This window comes from Gorilla gorilla, chromosome X (assembly GCF_029281585.2).
Source record: "Gorilla gorilla gorilla isolate KB3781 chromosome X, NHGRI_mGorGor1-v2.1_pri, whole genome shotgun sequence".
Lineage (NCBI taxonomy): Eukaryota > Metazoa > Chordata > Mammalia > Primates > Hominidae > Gorilla > Gorilla gorilla.
The window spans coordinates 75475457-75492500 of record NC_073247.2 but is presented as its reverse complement, the minus strand read 5'-3'; the positions used below and the strand labels follow the sequence as shown (position 1 = coordinate 75492500).

The 17044-nt window shown below is 43.0% G+C and overlaps 1 protein-coding gene and 1 long non-coding RNA gene across 8 annotated transcripts in view; one reads left to right on the top strand and one right to left on the bottom strand.

The window, feature by feature from the left end:
* Positions 1 to 17044, bottom strand: part of LOC134757911 (uncharacterized) — a 280826-nt gene that overhangs the window by 140986 nt on the left and 122796 nt on the right. The window lies entirely within an intron of this gene.
* Positions 8365 to 17044, top strand: part of ARHGEF9 (Cdc42 guanine nucleotide exchange factor 9) — a 149461-nt gene continuing 140781 nt past the window's right edge. For 2 of the 7 annotated variants that reach the window (XM_019019513.4, XM_063702960.1), the window contains exon 1: positions 8365 to 8969. In XM_019019513.4, the coding sequence (XP_018875058.1) occupies positions 8940 to 8969 (30 nt within the window). In that variant the 5' untranslated portion in view covers positions 8365 to 8939. The remainder of the gene's footprint in view (positions 8970 to 17044) is intronic. The other 5 variants (XM_031005850.3, XM_063702956.1, XM_063702959.1 and 2 more) reach the window with 5 other exon arrangements.

The following is a 17044-nucleotide window of genomic DNA, read 5'->3' as shown; positions in this document are numbered from 1 at the left end:
TACCCCAGGACAAGAAGTAGCCTCTGAAGGACCCTCCCTACATTCTACAAAAGCAGAGGTCAAAAAGTATTGAGAGGTTCTAATCACACACATCATTTGACAGATGAGGAGACTGAGTAGCTTATCCGAGGTTACATAGGAAGTTAGCAGTCACCCAACTGCTAGTCCAGTGCCCTTCTCCCCTTGGCTCACTGACTTCTTTGCATGGTTCTCTAGTGCAGCCTTCTATCAATGGAAGAGTCATTCTACAGCATCTCTGGCAGGTACTTTTCTAGACTCTGCTTGGATACCTTCAGTGATGGGATTTCATAAGGTTGGACATTAATATTTGAATTTAGCTTTTCAGAGAATCTTTGAAGAGATACATAATATATGTGAGATTTGCAGGTCCTGAATCCACCCAAGTGATTTAATCAACACCACTGTCTGGATGGAGGTTAAATCTGCTCATCTAATTGAAACTCCTCATGCCATTATTTCAGTTCCTGCCTTTGTCCTGAAAATTAATAGTGAACTGGAGAGCAAATTATTTGGTAGACGAGAAGCTGTTTGAGGCTGAAGGCATGGCATGGGAGGAAGATAAGAGGGAGGTAAAGAGAAAAGAGAAAGACGTTAGGAAGAAGTGAACTTAAAGTCACTTCAGTTCTACAAATTTGAGAGTAGAGAGCCCATGGAGAGCTTAAAGAAGCAGACTAACTAGTGGGTATATACCTTGGTGGAAGGAACAGGCCTTTCATTTGACTGGGTGATCAAGCTGAAGTGGCCTGGGGGAAGAGTACTGGGCCAAGACCCCCTACTTTCCAGGGTGATGCTTTCTACAGCAGCCTATTGAGCAGCATCTGATCCTGTCTCCAAGCTTTGACTGTTGTTGTCTGAAGGAAGACAAGCATGACCACTTCCTGCTCTTCCTTGATCTGCTTGGAGCTGCTTCAAGAGCTTGCTTCAAGTTTCCCTGGGGATCATGGGTTTACAGTGTCAGGGACATGTTTGGAAAACATGGGGATGAAGAATTGTGTTCTGAGGGGAATGACTACCTAGCTGATGTTCCCACAGAGGAGATGGGAGCCCACATGCTCAGTAAACCTTTTTTTAAAGTCAGGAATTCTGCCTGTCCTCAGCATCTCTGACTATCGTGCTTCCAAATGCTGATAAAGATGTTTCCTTTTGAGGTGGGGGGACGGCAAATAAAATTACCTTAATGGCTCCAACACAATGACAGGAGTTTGGTCTAGAGCTGAGCTTCTCACACTTTAATGTGCACATGAGTCACTGGCGAACTTATGAAAATCTTCATGCTGAGTCAGTAGGTCTGGGGTACATCTGGGATTCTGCATTTCTAGTAAGCTCCCAGGTGATGTTGATGCTGCTATTCCAAGCCCCATACTTTGAGTAGTATCAAGGGGCTAGATTACCTTGATAATTCGTTCAGCTGGATTTTTCTTCTCAAAGTCTAAGATTATATTTATGTATGTACCTATATGCACTTTTCCTATTGCACTAACATCTTGCTTTAAATTATTTTGTATTAGCTTATTTGAGGATAACATCTATCATGTTTCCCATTTCTTCCCCTCTGCCTTCAGAACCCCGGCTTCTTTGCAGCACATGCCATCTGCCTCTGCCACCCACTATCTCTTCCTTGTGCTTTCATTTCCTGACGTTCTGGCCCTGCCTGAGTCCCTGATATCATTTTCTATCAATAATTATAGTTACCCAAACTCTGCCACATTGGCCTTCTCCTATCCCTTGTGCATTTCAGCCTCATTTCCATCTCTGGGCCTTTGCTTTTGTTGTTCCTTCTTGTTTGGAATGCTATTTCCCCAGACCTTTGAATGAATGGTTTCTTCTAATTATTCCAGTGTCAACTCAGATGTCACTGCTTTAGAGGGGCCTACTTTGTGTGCCTAGGTAAAGCAGTATCTCCCTCTACCAGTCACCTGCTATTACATTATTATTTTTATAATAAGTATTTAGTACCTATGTTACCTTATTTTTTGTTTTTGTGTTCAATGTCTAAATCTGTATTAGAACATAAGCTCCTGGAGGATAGAGGCCTAGTCTGTCTTACTCACTGCCGTATACCCAGCACCTAGAACAGACCTTGGCATATAGTAGGCACTTGGTGCATAATTCTTGGCTGGTAGACTGTCTTTCTGGACATTCTTTTTCATTCACTGAAGGCTTTAACTTCTAGATCATCACTTGTCTTAATCCTTTCTTCTGTCTGTATGACCTCAACATTCCTGTAGGTGGCCTATTCAACTTTGACCTCACCTTTCACAGCTTTTTTCACTTCACTCAGCCGGAACACTTCTGTGATAACACTCTAGATCTTGTCATAACCAGTAACCAACTGGATTACTTTCACAATCTTGATTGATTTCAAGCGTCTTCTCTCTGACTACTGTGTCCTCTTATTCCAGTTCACTTTGATACATTTCCAACAATTCTTCCACATATCAGAATCTCCAGTTCATTGTCCCTACCATTTAATCGACCTTACCCCATTACCCAACACCTTTTTTCATACCCTCTTTTTCCTTGTGTCTGGGTTAGATTCCTTGGTCCACTATTATGATCATTTCCTTGCAAATGCTTGCAACTCTATTATACATTTATTTTCCCATTGTATTTGCACGGCAAATCTCCTCTAGATTTCACCCACCCACCTGTCATCTCTATACCTGTGCCTGAAGATAAAAATAGACTGGAGACAATTGCTACAGTTGGGCTGATTTATTTTTCTTTACCACAAGTCTGAATTAGGCACTCAACATTTATTTTTTTTGTGTGCCCCTATTCCTAAGAGATACTGATTTTTATTTATTTTTTGTAGATACTTAACATTTCCTGCAAGCCCTACCATATGTCCCTGATGTGCTTACTTTTCCACTCCCTCTCAGACAGCATCTCTCAACCTTAGTTGCACATTAGAATCATCTGGGGAGCTTTTTAAAATCCTGATGCCCAGGCTGTATCCCATTCCAATGAAATAAAAATCCCTGAAGGTGGGATTTAGACATCTATGGTTTTTAAAGCTTCCCACATAATTCCAATGTGCAGCCAAGGTTGAGAGCCACTGTGCTGAAAGAACTATTTCACACTTGCTCCTCCTTTCTGTAACCTCCACTGACACCTCCCTCCATAATCCTCTCTCAGCTTCATGGAGAAAAATTTTAAAAACGTTGTAGGGGCATTTCCTTCCCTTTTATTCACCAAATCTATAGGCTCACCATCACCTGCACATTTACCCATTTTCTCTTCTTGTCTGCTAGAGTTCAGGAAGTGATTTTGCTCCTATCAAGGCAAACCTTTTTTGCTCTGGAATCCATCCCCTCTCACTTTCTGAAGGACTTTGCTCCTGCAGGTATCCCCTCTCTTAAACCAGTGCTTCTCAAACTTAAATGTACATGCAGATCATCTGAGGATCTAGTTGAAATGTAGATTATGATTAAGTAGATGTGGGATGGGGCTTGAGGTTCTGCATTTCTAACAAGCACCCAGGTGATGATGATGTTGTTGGTTTGTCGACCATGCTTCAACTAGCAAGGTCTTATGTGATAAGCCTTTCCTCTCATCCCCATCATTATATCAGTATGTCCTTATTTGCATGTTAAAAGAATAAAAAGGACTTCCTTGACCTCACATCCCCTTCCAAATATTGTCTTGTCTTATTCCCTTCACAGGAGAACTTCTCAAAGAGTTGTCTACACTCATTGTCTCTACTTGTTTACTTTTGCTCACTCTTTATTCCCTTCATTCACTCCTCTACCCCTCCAATATGATCTTTCTTACTCTCATGCCAGTGAAGCTACTTTTGTCAAAATCACCAACCTTGTTGCCAGTACAATGGGCATATCATTTAACTTTTCAACATTTCACACACCTAGTCTTGAAACATTCACCTGAATATGATTTATCCTCGTTTTATTTTTACCTTATTGGCCACTGCTTCTCAGTCTCCATAGATAAATCTCTCCTTCTCTATGGAACTTTTATCTAATTGTTAAGAACCTCAGGATTTGTCCAGGGCCCTTTTTAAAATCTATGCTCTCTCCTAGATGATTACATCCTGTCTTGGGACTTTAAATATCATAAATATGAGGAAGACTCCAAAATGTGTATGTCCAGCCAGATCTTCTCTCCTGAGCTCCAGGCTTTCATATCTAGTTGTCTTCCTGACATCCCCTCTAATAATATAACTATTGGGCAGCTCACTCTCAATACATTCAAATGGAAGTCTTGAGTTTTTTCCCTCTTCAAACCCGAGCTTATGCCAGTCTCCCCACATTAGCCAAAGTGCCACCATCTACCCAGTATTGCAAACCAAAAACCTAAAGTTTTCTGGAATTTCTTCATTTTTTTCCCTCACACTCCACATCCAATCCATCATCAAGCTCTGTTATTTCTATCTCTAAAATATATCTCAAATCTTTTTACCTCTGTCCATCATCTTTACTGTTCTTCCAGTCCAAGTCACCATCATCTTTCCCCTGTAAAAACAACAGCTTTTTAAAAGACAATGTAAATCTTTTAAAAATGTAAATCGGATCAGTTAATTCTCCTGCTTAAAAATCCCTCAGTTCCCATGCCTCTTTCTCTGTAGTTCATAGAATAAATCCAGATTGTTTTACTATGGTCTTGAAGGCTTTATATGACCTGGCTTCTGTCAAATTTGTCTCCTATCACTCTCCCTCTTTCTTTCTAGGTTTCAGCCTCATTGCGCTTCTAATTCCTGCAACACTACATGCCAGTTCAGTCCTTTGGGCTTCTGTACTTTCTGTTTTCTGTGCCTGGAATACTTTCCCCCTACCTCTTACATGGCTCGCTCGCCTTAAGCCTTTAGGCCTTAATTTGAATACCTTCTCCTTGGAGAAGTCTTCCTTATCTAAACTCCCTTTCCTCCCCCAGAGTTACTCTATCCCTTCACTTTCTTTCTTTTATAGCACTTATCACCATCTGTATTAGCACATTTACTTACCAGATTTAGTTGTTTATCGAATAGAAATGAGGGCATGAACTCTGTCCATCTTGTTCACTGCTATGGCATCAGTGCTTAACATACTATACCTGGCACATTGTAGGCACACATATTTATTGATTTTATGAATAAATAAAAATAGGTAGTAATGTATGTACGAAATATTGCTTTGTAAAGATAAGAGTTTATAATATACACGTTAGTCTTGGGCCTCCAATATTTGGAATTATAGTAGTTGTGTCCTTTCAGTATTTACCCGTTTTCACTACTGCACTCCACTCACTGGAGAATCAAGGGTTTGAGTTTTTATCCCAGCTCAGCCACTAACTTACTTTGTGACTTTGGGAGCTCCTTCCATTCCCTGGGGCTATATCTTCTCATCAGTAAAATGAGACTGTTGGAGGAAATAATCTTTACAATTATTAAGGCCAACTCTGATATCTGTGGATCAGTGATTCTTTAAGACTCTTAGGTACACAATTAGTGTGTTCATTGTATGACTGGAGAACCTGAGTCACAGATAAGCTGGGACATGACTATCTTTCTCTTCATTTTGCTCATGGCCCTCTACTAGAGTGGAGAGCTGGTGCCTGGCTAGGTACCAAATAGGCTTCTGGGAGATCACAGGACTTCAAGAGAGTGAACACAGAGATTATGGAAACCCCTTTTCCAGATTTCTATTGTCCTGTCCTGAATTCTTACTGGCTTCCAGGCCCTGTGCTAAGTACTTTCCTTGGACAAATTTATCAAATCTTTGTAACTATCTTGTCAGCCCTATTCACAGATAAAGAAACTGTCAGGGCATAGAACATTGAATAATCTGCCCAAGTAAGTGGCAAAGCCAATAACTGAACACAATCCAAGTTGTTCTGACTTCAGAGATTATGCCCTACCAACTACATTATATCTCCTCTAACTACTCATATGGTTCTAGGCAAATAGGTACTCAAGACATAATGACTGGATTCAACAGCATCTATTTACACCTCTGGGATCAACACCTGTTTTTTGCAGGAGTCTCTAGGCACCTGTTTTTTGCAGGAGTCCCTAGGCTTTATATTAACACTGGCCTGTTTGCATCCAGATCAATTCTCCACTCTTCTCCTGAAAATTACATTTCTTAGATTTCCTTGCTTTCTCACGTCTTTTGTCCAATGGGAGACATGTACAGGAGATTGGTGGCTAGGAGGAAGGGAGAACCCAGGGTATTTCTCCCACCACCTGTATCAGAGAGGTGTTTTCTGGTGGTAGCTGTATTCCTCCATGGCTCCAGCTCCTCTTGAACAACTCCTCCATTCATGGCACCTGCTTCCAATAGGCTGTCCAACCCACGATTTTAGCTTCTGCATGGCTTCATCTGTTATCCATCCATCCCTACGAGTGGTAGCAGCTTTCTGTGTTTGTTAAATGCTAGGTTGCTGCATCCTCATCCTCTGTCTGGCTTGTTAGCTCTGCAAGTGTCATGCGTTAAATGCTCGCAGTTTAAAAGACCTAGGGTGGTTTTTATTTTCCTGATTGGACCATGACCGACACAGATACTTTCCACAATTCCAGGGCTACTCACATCACATAAATTGGTTTATATCCTTCAGAGCACATATTACAATCTCTAAATATTTTTGCTTGCTTACTTATTTATTGTCTATCTCTCTTCTCTAAGTAGATTGTAAGGTCCATGAGGAACTTTGTCTTGTATCCTGAGCATCTGTCACAATGCCTGGCACACAGGCGCTAAATGATAATGTTGAATGAATGCATCCATCAAAAAATTCCAAGTTTTTATTGGGTATTTACTATGTGCCAGTCACTGTTGTAGAAGATGAAGAAATTAGTAATTCATTGCCACTGCTTCAAAAACCCATAATGCCATTTAAGTGAAAGGGGACAGTAAAATGTTCATATGACCATTGTGTTAGTTCGCTAGGGCTGTGCCATAACAAAATACCACAGACTCTGTGGCTTAAACAACAGAAATTGAGTTTCTTATAGTCCTGGAGGCCAGAAGTCTGAGAACAAGGTATCAGTGGGGTTGGGTCTTCTGAGGCCTCTCTCCTTGGCTTGCTGTTTAGATGACTGTCTTCTCCGAGTCATCAGATTCTGAGGTACTGGAAGGACTTCAACATATAAATTTTGGGGGAAAACAATTCAGCCCGTAACATCCAGGAAATAAAAAGATCATTTTTAAATGAGAGAGTGAAATCGTAGTGCTATAGGAATCAAATGAAAGATGACAAAATCAGGGCCTGGAGGTATTCCTGGAAAGCTTTCTAAAGGTGGTGTGCCTGGTGCCAGATCTTGAACAGTCATGACAGATTGAATGGGCTGGTTGGCAGGGGAGGTGCATCCAAGATACTGAGCATGAGAGAAGGCCCAGAGATGGGAAAGTGAGAGAACATTGTGGAATCACTGATGCCTGGGTTACCAGACTTGGGAGGGAAGTTGAAAGGTCATCCAGGGCAACCTCCCATTTGATTCAGGAATCCCTTGCCAAAGGGTCATTCAGCTTCTGCTTGTACACCTCCCATGATGGGGTGCTCATTAAGGTACTGCTTCTATCTTTGCCCAGCTCTGCATGGACAAAACAACAGGTTGGATGAAGTGCAGAAGTTGTGCTAAAAAGAAGAGGACAAATAAAGTTGTACGTGTAACAGGCCAGTGATGTCTTCATGCCAATTATCTGCAAGAACTTCTTTCTAATATCATACTGTAACTCCTTTTACTTTGGTTGCAACCTCTGTTTTTGCAATTCTATCTTTGCCTGACCTGCTCTTCTAGTCAGGAGCCTTGGATTCTTGTCTTGTTTGGCTGTGCTACTTTAAGCAGAAGTCTTTCAATCTCTGGGCTTCAGTGTTCAAGTCTGTAATGGTGGGCAATTAAGAATCCCTGTTGTGTCCATCTCATAGAGTTACTGTGAGGATTATAAGGGATAATAACAGATGTCAGTGTGACTGACAAAGTCAATTTTTAGCCTAAGCAAAGGTACCAGCCTGTGTTGTGTTCCCCAGAGTTGGGGGAATCATAAAGAGGGGGGTGGTTTCTCCGTTTGCCTGTTTCGCTGATGTGCATTCAACTCATTCTCAGCAAAATAAGCAAATGGAAAATTCGTCCATCAACAAGCTGGTTCCTTAAGGGCATGAAGGAGAAGCCTGGAGTGGTGTGTGTGAGATAGAAAGGGAGAGATAGCCGAAAGAGGCTTGGAAAGCCGCAGAGGGTAAAGTCGAGGATTTATCTTTTTTTTTCTTTAATGTGACCTTATGCCCCTTCCCTCTTCCAAACCTCCATTTATTTATCTATAACTTGGAGATACTAATGCCTGCCTCTACAGGGTTGTTCTGAGAAGTGAAAGTAATGCAGATAAAAGCTCTCAGATAGTACACAAAGAGAGAAGACCCTGGGGGAGTATGCAGAGGGAGGGTGGGGGAGGGAGGCATGAGAGTGCTGGCTTGGCTCCACTGGGGCAGGATCTTATTATTCTGGAGATTGGCCCAACACCTCTGGTAACTTTGGAAAGGACTTTCCGCTGACTCGACACAATTGGGAAGCCCCACAATAAACAGCATCTAACTCCAGCGCAGCGGGAGGCAGGCAGAGGTAGCAGCTGCCTTCTCCTGGGCGGGCGGAGGCTATTCGCCCCCATCCTCTCCCTGCACCCCACCCCCACAGTTCTCAAGCCTTGGTGGGGGACAAAAGCAGCCCATTAGGATCCCCCACACTCTCACCTCTCCCTGCCAAGACCTCTAGGAGCAGCAGGGCGGAGAGACAGAGCCTGCCGGTTGGCATGGAACAAACTGACTGAAGGCGAGGTCCGGGGCGGAGGGGATTGGGTTGTAGGGCTGTGGAGGAGGGGCGGCGGAGGGGGCGCTGGGGCTCTCGCTTGCTTCAGCCCAGCCCTTCTAGTCAGCCCGCGACAACTCGCGCCAGCTACGGGGCCTCAGAGAAGCCGGACTTCGCAAGCACCATGCAGTGGATAAGGGGCGGATCGGGAATGGTGAGTGCATGTAACCTTGGCTTCCCTTGCTTGAGCCTCTCAGTCCCCCAGCCCCACCTCCAGTTCCTCCAACGTGCCACAAGGCAGTGAGCACCCTGGCCTCTGCCCACCGCCCTAGCCGCCGTCCTTGAGACACCAGTGAGCTTGCTGTGGCCATTTTAGGAGTCCCTGCTCGCCTGCCTGCCCAGGAAACCCCCCTACCATCCCCCTCCACTTTTCTATCTCCCTCTGAGATTAAGGTGGAATAGGGGTGGGGGCCAGATTATGTGCCCAGGAACATCCCAGGGGTCACTTGGGAGGCCAGAGAGGGAAGGGGGATGGCAGAGGGCTTCTCTGGAAGCAGTGAAGCTCGCAGGAGGCTGACAAGCTGGCACGGGGTTGTGGGGGGGAGGGGACGGTCACAAAGCCTGGAATTGTGGAGGGGGCCTTATGGGAGAGCTGCATGACTCCCCCCTGCCCCCAACTAGATTTTGTGCAACTCCTTTCCCTGGTCAGCCCCAGAGCATGAGGGCCAGAGAGCCTCTCTCTCTCTCTCAGGAAGCTGCCTGAGGGAGCCCTAAAGCCCTTCCTTGTCCGGGCTGGGGTCACCCTGTCCACACTTGGGGCTTTGTCAAGGAGAGACAGCTGCAGAAACCCACATTCTGGAAATGGGTTTGGGCCACAGTCAGTTAACAGAGCTCTTCTCTCCCTCCCAAGGAGTGTGTGCTTGTGTGTGTGTTTAGTATAATCCTCCAACAGTTCATTTTATGCCATGGTGTTCCCTTCTCCACCTGGAGACCTTGGAATGACTTCCTTTTGCAGAGAGGAAGTGGTGGCTGCATTTTGATGCCTCTCTGACTTAGCCAGGAGCAGCTTAAGCCTGGTTAGGGCCTCTGGGGAGTGGGAGGCCGCCATGACTTTGTCCTCAGCTGGGAGGCATAAGCAAAAGGCCTTAGAAGGCAGTTAGGTTGGGTCAGCAGGCACTGATGGCAATAGCCCACACTTCTACGCTGCCACCCATAACCCGCAGATGAAGGAAAGTAGCCTGAAGTGGTTGGGCAAAAACTGATATTTAACTCCTTTTTTGCTTTCATTGTGGAAGGGAAGAGGGAATCTGGTGTGGGCTAGGACTATATTCAGAGGAGCTGTCCTCTTCCCTTCCTCAGAGTTTTGTTAGATCTCTGTTTCAGTGGTTCTTAAGGGCATCCGGTTCATATGCCTATGTGCTGGGGCTTCAAAAGACCCTTCTTCCCAGACCTCCCTACTTCCCTGAGGTCCCATTAAAGCTACATCAAATGTTTGTAGAACCAGAAAAGATTAGAGCAGGTAAAGACCTTAGAGTCCTTGCTGTCCAACCAGGAAAGCTGGGATCCAGAGAGTGGGAGAGACTTGCCCAGGGCCACAAACTCCTTGGAGGCAAAGCTGAGTCTAGCACTTGAGTCTCCTGACTGCCACAGTCCTTCCCCACTGCTCCACCAATCATTTGCTCAAATGGTGCTGAGAGAGGAAGAAAGGAACATAGTCATGATCTTGGGATAGGACTTTCTTCAGGATGATCTAGTGCCATTAAATTTACCTGAAAGCCGGGCGCGGCCGCCCACGCCTGTAATCCCAGCACTTTGGGAGGCCAAGGCGGGTGGATCACCTGAGGTCGGGAGCTCAAGAAGAGCCTGACCAACGTGGAGAAACCCCGTCTCTATTAAAAAGACAAAATTAGCTGGGCGTAGTGGCACATGCCTGAGGCTGAGGCAGGAGAATCACTCGAACCCAGGAGGCGGAGGTTGCGGTGAGCCGAGATTGTGCCGTTGCACTCCAGCCTGAGCAACAAGAGCGAAACTCCATCTCAAAAAAAAAAAAAAAAAAAAATTACCTGAAAAAAATCCATGCCAGTCCTGGCATTTCTGGCAACTGGGAACTGGGTCAGGGTGAGACTTACTTCCTCTCCCAAATATATTGAAGTATAGGGGCCCAGAGCCACTCATTGACAACAGGTTAAATTAATGAAGAAATTTGAAGTTTTGCCAACAGTGTATGAGAGAGAAAAGGGTGGCAGACATCTTGTGGAGACTGTATAATTAAGGATTGGTTGATGGGGAAAAATCTCATAATATTCTTAGAGGGCTGAGACAATGAATATTATATGATGAAAGCATTTATTTAGCTGTTTACCAGAATTCAAGAGATGGGAGTAGTAAACTCTATTCTTGCCTGAGAGGCAGGGAACCTCTAAGTTTTGGCCTTGCCACTAACAGAAATCCTTTGGGCCTCAGATTTCTTACTTATTAAATGCGGATGTTAATAAGCACCAAAATTCCTTCCAGGCCTTAGATTCTCAGATTCCTAGAAGTATGTGTTGGATAAAATTTAACTAGTGGCTCATTACGAACAAATAGGGATTGTGTATCTAGCCACCATTTTATAACATGGCTAGCTGAAAGATCTTTGCTCCTTGTTCTTTCATTTGCAAGGTGCCCGAAGTACAAACTGAGCTTTTTATAACAGTGAGATTTCTTTTTAGTACATTTGACTGTAGTAACTTATTTCAAGTGTTACATGTAAATCATGGGCCTTGAACATAAAACATTGTTCAAGATTTTACAGAATAAAATCTGTCTCATAGATAGAGGATGCTAAACTGTGAGTTCACACTGGACGGTAAATTGTTATTTATTCTTGGCTTCTTTCTGCAATGCCATTTTGTGCTGGGTTAGCCAGTATGCCTAAATTGGAAAGAACACTGTTCTCAGAGTAACAAATCTGAGGTTTAGGACCTGGCTTTTATGTTTCTCAGTCCTGAAACTATTACCAATTGTCGAACCTACTTTATTCTCAGTATTCTCTTACATAAAATGGGGATAAAGTGCCTTTTTATAGGTACTATTGGGTCATTAATTTATTCAACACAAATGTAGAGGATCTACTATGAATTGACACTGATCTAAGTTCAGGGGAGATCACAATGAAAAAAAATTCCTCACTTTCATGGAGCTTATATTCTAGGGGTTGTGAAGTTCATTAAACCATAACAGAAATGAATATACACTATGTCAGGAGGTGGTAATCACTAGGAAAAAAAATAAAACCTGTTAAGAGCATAGAGACACATGGGAAGTTGGATGGTATATTAGACCCATCAAAGCCTCACTAGTTAAGGGGCATTTGAGCAAAGATGTGAAGGAAGTGCAGGAACAAGCTCTGTGTATATGTTTAGGAGAAGAGGATTTTAGGCATAAGGAACATCCAGAAAGAACACAACTGGTTTGTTTAAAGAACAGCAAGGAGGCCAATGTCCTTGGGATAAAGAATTAGTACATGGAAGAAGGATAGATGAAATCAGAGAGAAAACAGCCGCTTTTATAGGGCATTATTCTGAGTGAGATTGGGAGCCATTGAAAGGTTTTGAACAGATGAGGGACATGATCTGACTTAAATTTTAACAGGAGGCTAAATTGTAGTGGGACAAGGACGAGAACTGTGAGGAGGCCCAGGTTAGACGTGATGGTTGCTTGGATCAGGGTGATAATGGTGGAGATGATCTATATGAAATGACTGACATCATTGTTTATAGATGATACGTGTCTTTCTCCTTTCCGATCACCTGCTCGGACCCTCAGATTGCTAAGAGTGGGGCTAGAAAGAACATAGAGTGGGTGTTTACATGGAGGGGCATTTCATATCTAAGTCAATGTTCGAGTGATCTGCTTTTGGACTTCTGACCATGGTAGGGCTAATTGAGACTTGGTTCTATGTGAATTACCAATAAATTAATACCCTGCTTTCTGGAATTCTGGAGAAGAAGATTAAGTGTATTATTAGCACTTCAGTGTTGTGGTATACCTACTGTTTATCTGTAATATCTAGAATGGATCATTTTTAATAGTCTTATATATGAAAAAATTATTTTCAGTAATAATCAGTACTATTTATTATTTTCTTGATTTATTCTTTTATTTTTAATTACCGAGGAAAACAATACATTTTAATGGTAAAGATATTCAAATTCAAAATTTAACTCATGTATAAACTACAATATGCACTCACTAAATAGAAGTATTACACCTTTCAATTTTCATTGTTTCACTGTTTTAGATTTTAAGCACACATAAAACTACAATTGGTCACACAGAATGACAGAATTGAAGTGACCCACATTCTGTTTTTTTTTGTCTTTATAATCACTACGTTATCATTGTTTACTTTCAACCTACTGTGTAACTGCCAGAACATATAGTACCAGAGGGATTATGGACACAAAACTGACCTAATGGTATCTTGAATGATTTTGAACCTTTACAAACTGAAATGAGCTGAACGAACACTTGTAGTTACAACTGTGTGCGTCAGGGGCCAACGATGTAACTGGGAGCTCTCTGAGTCAACTTCCATGTAGAATAAAGTGTCGATTAAAGGATAAATAAAAAGGTGCTAATTTCAAGCTTCATATATATTATTAAAAGTAACCACAATTGTTTTAAACTTTGACCAACCAAAGTTGTTTTGTTTTGTTTTTGTTGTTGTTGTTTGTTTTTTGTATTAAGGAAGGAGTGTTTTATTTCTAACATTGTTTAAAATTGCTGGTGCAAGGTGATAGAAAACACTTTGACTTTTAGTCTTAAAAAATTATCTATAGCTAGTGTACTCTTGTTGCTTGCACTCAGGGTTGTCTGCTCCCATTGCCACACCTTTGGTGTGCCACCACTCTGGATAAGAATATGGAATTGTGGACCAATTCCATGCCAAATACCATATGACCTGTGTAAGAGTCATATATGACTCAGTGGCCATCTCTCCAGATGGAATGACCAACTGCAAGGTTTAACAGCTGATTTTACTTTATTCAGCTATGAATAACAGAAGTATATCTATACTGACTTAAAACACACAGGTTTTATTTTTTCACATAAAAAAAAATCAGGAGACAGGCATACCTGGGCCAGTATGGCAGCTTCAGGAAGTTTTTAGAGACTTTTCTCCTCTATCATCCATAGCACTTGGCTTCCATTATTCATAGTCCAAGATGAGTGCTAAAGCTCAAGAAAATCTATTAACATCCATAATTTTGGAAGGCAAAAGAGAAGGAAAAGTTCTTCACCCCTCCTTTTTAAGAAGTCTTCCTAGAAGTCCTATTTAATACTTCTACTTATGTCTCATTGAAGAACTGTGTCACATGGCTGCTGCTAGCTGCAAGGGAAGCTAGGAAATGCAGTTATATAAACTAGGTGGCAAGTGTACACCTAAAAATTGGGAGTAGGGTTTCTAATACAGAAGAAGAAGGGAAAAATGATGTTTTTGGGAGACAACCTGCAGTCATTGTCATGATTAGTTGAACTATATGCCTGCGATTGTAGAAACACAGAATCTAAGGGCTTGTAGTCAGCTTTGGACTGTGGGCCAAAGCCTGATAGATGTTGCTAATAGTAAAAATGCTGCTATCAATCTTGTGAAGGATCAATAAACACCTGACATATCCTAGTCCTCCTATGCTTCCTTCTAGTAACAGTCTTTTTGTGAAACTAGATGGATGGTTATATGGTTTTGCTGTGTCCCCACCCCAATCTCATCTTGAATTGTAGTTCCCATAATCCCCATGTGTCATGGGAGGGACCTGGGGGAAGGTAATCAAATCATGGGGTCAGTTACCCTCATGTTGTTCTCACGATAGTAAGTGAGTTCTCAAAAGATCTGATGGTTTTATAAAGGGCAGTTCCCCTGCACAGGCTCTCTTGTCTGCCACCATGTCAGATGTGCCTGTGCTCCTCCTTCACCTTCTGCCGTGACCGTGAGGCCTCCCCACCCATGTGGAACTGTGAGTCCATTAAACCTATTTTTCTTTATAAATTACCTAGTATCCGGTATTTCTTCATAGCAGTATGAAAATGGACTAATACAGTAAATTGGTACCAGTAGAGTAGGATACTGCTATTAAGATACCCCAAAATATGGAAGCAACTTTGGAACCGGGTAACGGGCAGAGGTTGGAACAGTTTGGAGGGCTTAGAAGAAGACAGGAAGATGTGGGAAAGTTTGGAGCTTCCTAGAGAATGGTTTAGGGCCTAGGTTTAGGACCTGGCTTTTACGTTTCTCAGTCCTGAAACTATTACCAATTGTCAAATCTACTTTATTCTCAGTATTATCTTACATAAAATGGGGATAAAGTGCCTTTTTATAGGTACTTTCAGGTTATTAATTTATTCAACACAAATGTAGAGGATCTACTATGAATTGACACTGATAAACCACTGAATGGTTTTGACCAAAAAGTCCAGGCTGAGGTGGTCTCAGATAGAGATGAGAAACTTATTGCGAACTGGAGCAAAGGTGATTCTTGCTAAGTTTTAGCAAAGAGGCTGGCAACATTTTGCCCCTGCCCTAGAGATCTGTGGAACTTTGAACTTGAGAGAGATGATTTAGGATATCTGGTGGAAGAAATTTCAAAGCAGCAAAGCATTCAAGAGATGACTTGGGTGCCCTTAAAAGCATTCTGTTTTATTAATTCACACAGATATGGCTTGGAATTAGAACTTATGTTGAAAAGGGAAGCAGAGCATACAAGTTTGGAAAATTTGCAACCTGGCCATGCAATAGAAAAGCAAAACCCATTTTCTGGGGCAGAAATTGAAGCTGGCTGCAGAAATTTGAATAAGTAACAAGGAGCCAAATGTTAATTGCCAAGACAATGAGGAAAATGTCTTCAGGGCATGTCAGAGGTCTTCCCAGCAGCCCCTCCCATCAAGTGCCTGGAGGTCTAGGAGGAAAAAATGGTTTCATGGGCCAGCCCAGGGCCTTGCTACTTTGTAAGGTTTTGGGACTTGGTGACCGGCATCTCAGCTGTGGCTAAAAGGGGCCAACGTAGAGCTCAGGCCATTGCTTCAGAGGGTACAAGCCCCAAGCCGTGACACGTTATACACGATGTTGGGCCTGCGGGTACACAGAAGTCAAGAATTGAGGTTTGGGAACGTCTGCCTAGATTTCAGAGGATGTATGGAAATGCCTGGATGTCCAGGAAGGAGTTCAATGCAGCAGTGGAGCCCTCATGGAGAACTTCTGCTCAGGCAGTGTGGAAGGGAAATGTGGGGTTGGAGCTCCCACACAGAGTCCCCACTGGGGCACTGCCTAGTGGAGTTGTGAGAAGAGGGCCACTGTCCTCCGGACCCCAGAATGATAGATTCAACAGCTTGCACTGTGTGCCTGGAAAAGCCATGGACACTCAATGCCAGCCATGAAGGCAGCCTGGAGGGGGACTGTACCCTGCAAAGCCAGAGGGGCAGAGTTGCCCAAGCCTGTGGGAGTCCACCTCTTGTTTCACAGTGACCTGATGTGAGACATGGCGTCAAAGAAGATTATTCTGGAGCTTTAAGATTTGACTGCTCCACTGGATTCTGGACTTGCATGGGACCTGTAACTCCTTTCTTTTGGCCAATTTATCCCATTTGGAACAGGCTTATTTACCCAATGTCTTTGTATCTAGGCATCTTTATGTCTATAATTTCATTGTATCTAAGAAGTAACTAACTTGCTTTCTATTTTCCAGGCTCATAGGCAGAAGGGACTTGCCTTGTCTCAGATGAGACTTTGGACTTGGACTTTTGAGTTAATGCTGGAGTGAATTAAGACTTTGAGGGACAGTTGGAAGGGCATGATTGTGTTCTGAAATGTGAGGACATGAGATTTGGGAGGGGCCGGTGGTGGAATGCTATGGTTTGGCTGTGTCCCCACCCAAATCTCATCTTTAATTGTAGTTCCCATAATCCCCATGTGTCATGGAAGGGACCTGGGGAGGTAATTGAATCATGCGGGCAGTTACCCTCATGCTGTTCTTGTGATAGTGCCTGAGTTCTCACAAGATCTGATGGTTTCATAAGGGGCTTTTCCTCCTCTTTGCTCTACACTTCTCCTTGCTGCCTCCATGTGAAGAATGATGTGTCTGCTTCCCCTTCTGCCATGATTGTAAGTTTCCTGAGGCCTCCCCAGCCAATGCTGAACTGTGAGTCAATTACACCTCTTTCCTTTATAAATTGCCCAGTCTCAGATATGTCTTTATTAGCAGTTCGAGAATGGGCTAATACATGACATGCTTCCTGGAGATAGGGGGTGCA